Below are 8,844 nucleotides of genomic sequence, written 5' to 3' on the forward strand. Positions count from 1 at the left end.
CTATTGTTTCCAACCTGAATCATACTTACAATAAAAGCAGGTACTAGCCTTGCCGCTAGGAACTTTTTACAACATACTGAGACTGATAACCTATGTAACAAAATAACCTTTCGTTTATCCGCGATGTATACCAGGTTGCCTTCCGGAAACAATCCTCTGTGAAAAGCAATGGAAGTTATGCCTGAATTCTCTAGGTTTACTCATAGCCTTTGGATGTAAGCATATAAGTTTCATACGTACTTGTGCTTGTAGCTTCACTAACTGCGTGCGAAGACCTTTGTTCATAAATGGCGTATGAAATGGGCAACACTTTAGCACTAGCCCTCGTCCAGGGGCCTGCGGTCTAGTTAACTGATCGTTTAACTATTTACTAGATTTTAGTGCTTTTATTATACTTTGATGATCATCGGATTGTCGCTTGTATAGTATGGGCACTTGTTTTAGCCTTGGCTCACCGTGAGCTGAGAGTACTGTTGCTCTTCGGTTCCGATTAGTTCGGCCGCTTTTGGTAGTACTAGTTCCTATATAGTATTGTATTATTATAGGTACTAGTATTATCATTGAATAGTGCTATTTTCTAGTATATATATTAGATATAAGACAGCGAGCCCTTATTTATGGCTTTTCTTAATTCTTCCCAGAGACAAAATGCATGGTTTCCCAGGGATCCAAGTGTAATAGGAAGAAGTCAATCATTCTTACTTTTTTTCGTTCTACTTTGGTAGAACACTTAATTAGCTATCATTTTCTAGAGTGGTAGTTATTTTTGTTTTACCAAATTAGAACTTTTTTAGCAAATTGCTTAAGTAGTTAAGTGGTATAACCTTACTTCTTTACCGTAAAGTCAATGATTCAATTCCATTTAAGCCTAGCTGCCTATGGGGCAAGACCTTGGCTCTATATTGGTCGGCAAGATGTAATGGCAACATTTCTGTTTCTACTCAGGAGAATAATTGCTCAAAACTGGTATATCTAAGTCCTAAATAATTCTACCTTGCGGGGCTAATTACTTTTTAGCTCAGGTTCTAAGACCATGGTTAGCTTAAGTTAATACAATAATCGGCTTAAGTCTCTATACTATTCGACTCAAGTTGATACAATCATTAGCTTTCGCTAATGTCACCGAAGCTCAAAATAATAATTTTTATTAAAACTTAGGTTAATTCATCATTGTGTTATCGATTCCTAGTGGTGGTTCAAGCAGCTAACTAATTAGGTTAACATTAATGAATCTAAAGTCTCAAAACACAATTTAACTAATAAAAGATTTAAAATAACAAATCAAGAAGGACTCAGTATTGAATAAAGAAAAATCCATAGCCAATGGCTTATAGAGAATAATTTACTTCTGAATTAAAGCTAACATCTTTCGACCTCGAAAAGGTTCGACTAACTCTGTAGATAACACCATGTGATAAAGCACTGTGAAGGAAAACATGCAAGAGAACCCTATGGGAGTTAAATAGAGCATGCAACCTAATACTGATTGAATGACTAAATCTAATTTAACTTAGAAATGAACAAAACCCCCCTTCTAATCTAGACTCTGCTATGCTGCTCTGCTACTGTGCTATCTTTTTAGTAATCTAGTGATAATTTACTAACAAAAAGGATATAAATATGAAATATATTTTAATACTTTAACTAAACCTTATTTAACTATCTTAACATTATTTAGTAATTAGTACTTTTTTTCGACCTTTTAGAGGTCAGTTTTATAAATAAGGACTTTAACCTCGTATAAAAGATAAGAGACTTATTCTCTTGTCATATCTTGATGTTGTTGCACGTCCTGTGCCTCTATTTTACAATTTTTATCTGAACTCTTTGCGAGGGACGTGCGGCACCTCCTCAACTTGGCTGCAACTGCGGAAGGTTTAGTCCTTTGTGACTTGATAGTAAATGCATTGGCAACTGCTTAGGTTAGCTACTTACCTTGATTACTTGAGGTAATTAAAAATTTATTTAATCATAAAATTGAAAAATGATATTTAGTATTGTTTACTATAAGAATTAAGAATTTTTAAAATTATAATCCATAAATTTTAAATTTATTTAAATATATCAAAAATAGAATCAAACTAATAAACATAATATAATACGATTTAATTATTTAAAATAAAATTAATTAAATGCTGTCTTTATAACCTGTCTAAAACGAAACATATTGCTTCTACTTATTGAACGTAACATAAAGTTCTAGAGAAGAAAAGGGCATGCCTCAGTGTTATTTAGCTAACTTTGCTAACAAATATTTAGGCTTTCCAGCTCCTTTTTTACGAAAGGTATCCTAATCTTAATGTCTGATCGTCATTTAAACGACTTTAATACAATTGGACAAGCTAACTTCTACTACTAAAATCTATGGCTAAAGTCCTAGTAAATCCTTAAATCTCTTGTTTTCTGCATTCTTTTAACGATTTAGGAAACCATGTTGATTCACATTCTAATTTAGTGCATTTATCGTTCAGCTTAAATAATAAATTAAACCTAGACTTGGTTAAACACTATCTTTAAGTTTACTACTCTGTTAACTGTATCATCTTGTTTATGTTGACTTTATCGAAATATGAGCACTCTTTGATCTTTAAGGGTCATTAAAAGTAATTTTCTCATTTAAATTTTAAAACAAATGATTTTAATGCTTTTATATAGAACAATTAAGCACCTTCATTTTAACGTATAAGAGAATTGTAGCACTTTTTCTCGTATTATTCGTCTCGTCTCATGCTTGCTTTTCGCGCTCGGGGCCCCCCTTTGGAGAAACTTGACTGTGACTGCAGAAGGTAAGTCCTTAGTTGCTGGCCATCTTCATCTCTGACGAACTGCCTACGTCAGCTACTTAGTGGGCGGTAGATAGTCGCAATCAAGTTAAGTGCCTTACACTGTTATTAATATCTTGAGCCTTTTGTCAAGTTTCAATACTCTTTGGCTAACGTAAAGATTAATATGTCGTCTTTAAGGTTATCATCGTACAAGCGCACGAAAAAGGTCGTGCCCATTCTAGACGCGCCTGCTCCGTTCGTTAGTCCTTCGCGTCTACCGGTTGGAAAATCCATGGTAGGCTGTCGAGTGTCTAGTAACCTTCTAGCATTATTGGGTCCTGTGAATTTAAACGAATAATAAGTACTTGAAACTCACTGGATTCCTTGCAAAACAAGCATCCAGAATAGGGTTGCCCTGCTCTAGCTAACCATGTTGAGGTATGTACGCTACTTTGGAGAGACGAAGGTTTGCTGCATATCGAAAGATATACTTTAAAACTGGTAAAAACAGCGTAGCAGATAGGTCTATTGGCAGGTAGCTTCCCTGTGTCAGCATGTACCGTTCATTGACTCCAGCTTATTGAAGCCACAAGTATCGAACTTTGAGCAGTCGTGCATACCTATACGGGACCTATTGGATAAAATTTATGATATTGATCTGGCGGGGTGTATATTAGCGTTGCCATCGTGTGTGTCGATTCTTTGTAATTAGATACAGGGTGAGCTGTGGAAAGCAAATTGTGAGTTTGGTAGCAGGTTGACAGAAGCAGCTAAGTTCTCTAGATACTATGACTTCTAGCTACTAAATGCGTGCGAAAGCTTTCGTCATACATATCTATTGAATGAGTAACACAGTAGCACTATCTCAAGTCCATGAGATGCTGGTGCTGGTACTGTATGAATAGTATAGTATTAGCATTGTAGCAAACTGACCAATGAAAGTAGTGCTTATACTTTACAGAATATTAGTATATATAATATAGGTACTATATAGAATAGTTTTATTAGCTAGTATATAGCTAGAATGCCGGCGGTGAGCCTAATAATTAATATAAAGTATTCAAACTTCTACTCCAAGGAACATAGGCAAAATTCGCAAATACTTAAAGCTTCATTTAAAAATAGCTTTTTCTTAATTAAATTATTAATATTATGTATAAAAACTTTTACTACTAAGGAACACAGGCAACTTTTAATTTATATCTTTTTGGTCCCTCTCGGACCTTCCAACGAGTTTATTATCTTTCAGTTTTGTTTGTTTTTAGGAAACCCTGCATAGTGCGTCTTGATTCGAAGACAACTATTAAAGCTGTTATATTATAAAGGAGTAAACTATAAGTGGTAACCAAGCTGAGGAGGGTTTAAAACTGCAAGCGGAACTAATTTTTAGTAAAAAAAAAGTTTCAGTACTTCTAAAGGTTAAGACAAAAAAATTTTTTGCACGAATAAAATAACTTTAAAAGTCTGTAGAGGTTTGACTAGTAATGTGGGGCACTCCTAAAAAGAGATTTTTAACGTGACTGATTTAATCTTCCCGGTTCATACACAAAAATCTTATTATAAAATTACGACGTTCAGTAAAAGTGTAGATCCCATGTTGTAGTTCCATGAATTTGGCAGTTGTGGAATTTTAGGTTCCCTGCTGGTACTTTTTTTGTGAAATATAATTTTTCATTCAGACTCTTAGTGTTATCAAACGAGGCGGAGCATATTTGTCAATATTTTTACTAATATCTAACTTAGACAATAAATATTTGGTAAACTGTAATTTTATTTGGTATATAATGTACAACTTACCAGGAAACAATTAATGCTAGCTTTTATGTTGCGTAAAGTTACTGTTCCTCTCTTTTTCTCTTTACAGTATCTATTTTCAATATAAAACCAAAAATGTACTGTATTACCAATTGATGGCTTCTGTCCAGATGATCTCCGAATACTGGTTTATCAAAGTGAAGAAACTAAGGCCCTTATACGTACTTCACATACTACTAAGTAAACAAAGGCACAGAGCCCACACACGTTTTTCTTGCATATTTAATTAAATGCGACCGGAAAAAATGGTTTATTTCTTGTATATTTTTCTGTGAATAACTTTCTTTTGGTCAAATGACGCCTATAATGGCATGGCATCGCTCTTCGACTAGCTAAAGGGAATAGTATATAAACTCAAAAACAATAAACATTACCCACTATTAAAAGCTTCTATAACTCGTTATACGCATAAATTTTAATAATGCATATTTTAAAATACTTGAAAAAAGTTTAAGTATAAAATTAAATATTTGTGATAAAGGTTAACTGCTTTCAAAGCTTATTTTAAAAACCAGTATACTATTAACTTTATCGTTATACCTGCGCTTATCGGTAGGGGCGCACTTAAGGAGACCATAAAACCACATTATTATATTCATAACGTAAAGTTTAGAAAACTACTTAAACTTAGGATAGAGTATATTTATAGTCCTCTATTACTTAAAACTAACGGTACTGAGCTAGGTCACTATCATTCTTTGAATCTAAAGAGCAAGACTCAGCTTGAGACAAGAAGGTAAAAGTGAAGCTAAGAAAGATTAGGGAACTATGCGTTTTATTAAAGTATAATAAGTTTCTTTATTTACTAAGGTTATCCCGGACTAACTAAGAGTTGCGATGCTTTAAGATGTTAATAACTTAAAGCTTATCCTCGTTTAGCGTCAGTTACAAGACTTATGAGATTCTAAAAGATATATTTTTTAAATACAAATATAGAAACACTAATTCTTCTTAAGTTTATTTATCCGCAACCAGAGGAGGAGCATGATATGCTTCTCTGTGCTTTATATGTTTAAACTTTAAACTCATGGCTTCTGGTAAACAAATAAATACTATGCGTGCACTCACCAACTAGTTATAGGCCTGGGTTTTCAGTGTTTTCCTCTTTTTATAGTGAAAGAATTTAGTTGTTTATTAAGGTGCCTTAGTAATTAAGACAACCTCGTTTTAATTACTTTATGGAAACTTTTTTTTAAAATTAAGAACTACAAAAGTCGCGACCAATAAAAACCGAAACTTCTCCGTTAATGAAGTTTTTTACCCAAGAAGGTTTGCTTCACTTAGATAAATTCCTCTGAAAACTGTCGAAGTTAACTGCAACTCACCGAAAGCGTACGTTCTATAGTTGGGTGCGATTAATCCGTTACAGGGGTAAACATTCGACAAAAACGTCTGGTTCGTAGCATCAAAACCGAAAAATATTTTTTCCTCATAATAAAGCTTAATTTTTCTTTCGTTTAACCATGCAAAGCTCTAAATTGTATACAAAATAGTAACTGGTCTTGCAGCTTTTAACTATAAGAACAAAAAGGAAGACAGCATTAGAGGCATGCACTATGAATTTATTGACCACTTTTGACATATCTGGTCAAGTCTAATTTAGTTATCCAGCTCATGGTTTAAATTACCTAATAGGGTTATCTCATTCACATGTTACTTTTTTATACTTACGGTAGTAATTGCAAGAACACATGACTTAGGTAATTTACTAATTAATTGGTTTTTAAACACAAACCTTTTTATCTACCAATTTTTTTGCATGGGCTGGCGCTCTTAGAGTTTATATATAGTTTATGCTTTCTTTCTCCTAAGTCATTAGTTCTATTTATATATATAAATAAGAAACTGTTCTTCTATTTATTTTTTTACATGAAAATTATATGAAAGTTTTTACAAGCTGCAATATTTGTTGTCTTCAACTACTTCGTCCAGTTACTGGACACAATTTGTTTAATAAAGGCTCGGAATCCCTTTTTTACCAAAGAAGTTTAACTTCTTTAAGTGTTAAATACAACAACCTGTTGTTTTTGCCTTCGAGGCACCTAATTGATGTTAAAACTTTTACGCATAAAAATCAAGTTTTTACTGTTCCATCTCCCACACCAAAACAGCTTCAACAGCAAGCCATGAATTCTGCGCTTCCTATGATTGGTTTTGGCTTTATGGATAATTTAGTAATGATACAAGCAGGTACTTGAAAGCTTTCTCTTATTTATATATTGACTTTTTAATCCTCACTATGTTAGGGGACTTTATTGACACTACTATTGGTGTTATATTTGGCTTGTCCACTCTCTCCGCCGCCGCTCTGGGCCAAGTTGTTTCTGATGTCTCCGGAGTCTTTTTTGGGGGGACCATCGAAGCTCTTGGTATTTTTCCACTATTTTAATTAAGTATGTTTTCTTATCTTTTACCTTCGTTGTTTTTGAATTTATTTCTTGTCACTATAAAATAGCTGTTCGTCTGGGGTTAAACCCCTCAAATTTGTCTCATGAACAGTGTAACTTAAAGTCTGTGAAGATAGTGACCACTCTTGGGCGATCAGGTTAAGTTTATTTTCAAGCTGCACAATATAATCTAACACTTCTTTAAGTGGGAATCATTTTGGGCTGTCTTCTAGGAATGTGTAGTTTACTATTTATGGACACTAAAAAGTCTGACAGAATGAAGCATCAAAAAGAGCATAACGAACTTCTTAAGTCCTTAATAGAGAAAACCTCACTAACTTTAGGCGCCACCAACTACCTTTTATATTCTTACGATCAAACCACAAATAAACTTCATGTGCAAATTCCAGATAATATTTCTAGTGATCCACCGATGGACAGGTTACTCTACTATTTGGCTCCTGCTTCCATTTTAAATCTTTCGAACAATTTATTATAGCATCGCTGGGAGGACAGTAACCACTAAGAACATGTGTATTACGGACGCTGCAGTGGATGCACCTTGTGATCACTCATTTGAAAAACTAGTGGGACCCGGTACGCGCAGCGTGCTGTCGGCGCCTTTGATAAACGCGAGGGGGCAAGCGATTGGAGTATTACAACTGCTTAACAAAGTCGACAGTGACGGAAATATTATTGCATTTGAAGACCTTGATGGGGAAATCATCAAAGTTTTATGTTCGAGTATCGTGTTACTTACCGAAAATCATCCGAAAGAATCAATTTTAATATAGAAAGCTTGAACTTGTTTATATTTACCTTGTTGCTTCTTCGCTTATAATATGAATAATTTAATTATAGAAGTCTGGCTATTACTTTGTAATATACAATAAAAGAGTTTATATTAAAATTTAAGGCGCTTTATTTCTAAAAGGGAAGTATTGTAATGGTCTGCTGGTTTTTATTGAGTAGTCATGTATCTTTCTGTACTTGCTAAGGAGGGCCAAATTTGCCTACGAGATACCTTCAAATATTCAACTGAAATTCTTTATATAGGGACTTATGCTTTAAAACTTTGGAGAAAAAATTTTAGGTTTTTTCAAAGAAAAGGCTCTTTTACCAGTCATTTTTATTTTATATATTATGATACGTTCTAGTTATTAGTTTAGCACAACTGAATTTAAATTACTGAATTGTACTGCGTAGTAGCAAGAAGACCACAGTTAATCACTGACTCGTTTTTCGCTGCGTTGAGTTTTTTATAGGGTATAAATATTGCTAATAAAAAAAAAATTAGTTCGAAAAAGTACTCTTGGGATGAATCAGTGGCCACTGATGACAATGACGAAAACTCAGGGTTGAGCTAAGAAAGCAGTTAATCTTTTTTTTTTAAAAATTGCTATTAAAGCAGAGTGTGCGATTGCGGTTTTATTTAGCAAGGAACGAGGATAGCGGGGTAGCACCTACCTGACTTTACATAAACTCTAATTAAAGAACAGATTTAGCGGTAGAAGATTAATAAAATAAGAAGTCAACAACTAATATATTTCCTCAAAGCGAAGCTTTTAGAAGTCCTTTAAGAGTGTAATAAACAATATTTTGAACTAACCTAATTAGTAATTTCAATTGGAATGATATAAAAAGGTCACTTATAATTATATAATAAAAACTGTTACTGTAAGTGAAAAGGCAAAGAAAAACGATTTTGTTAAGACAATCTCACAGCTCCTCGAACATGCACAGATTTTTAGAACTTTTTTATTGAACCATAGAATCTTAAAATTGCACAGTAGCAAGACGGCTTACAAAACGATATACTTAACAACCTCGAATACACGAGCTTTACCGGGAGTTATTAATAAGGCAACCAAAAAGCC

The 8,844-nt window shown here is 33.7% G+C and overlaps 1 protein-coding gene across 1 annotated transcript; it reads left to right on the forward strand.

Annotated features, from left to right (window-relative positions):
• The first annotated feature begins 287 nt into the window (after window positions 1–287).
• LOC135119549 (uncharacterized) lies at window positions 288–7,761 on the forward strand. Its single transcript, XM_064043961.1, has 7 exons — window positions 288–341; window positions 2,964–3,024; window positions 6,540–6,770; window positions 6,827–6,949; window positions 7,036–7,125; window positions 7,174–7,408; window positions 7,467–7,761. Exons 1-7 carry the CDS (start codon window positions 288–290, stop codon window positions 7,759–7,761), a joined length of 1,089 nt encoding a protein of 362 aa, XP_063900031.1.
• The last annotated feature ends 1,083 nt before the right edge of the window (window positions 7,762–8,844 follow it).

The sequence above is a fragment of the Zophobas morio genome, unplaced genomic scaffold (genome assembly GCF_036711695.1).
Source record: "Zophobas morio isolate AGI-343-1 ecotype UQ-CSIRO unplaced genomic scaffold, CSIRO_AGI_Zmor_V1 ptg000272l, whole genome shotgun sequence".
NCBI classification, from domain to species: domain Eukaryota; kingdom Metazoa; phylum Arthropoda; class Insecta; order Coleoptera; family Tenebrionidae; genus Zophobas; species Zophobas morio.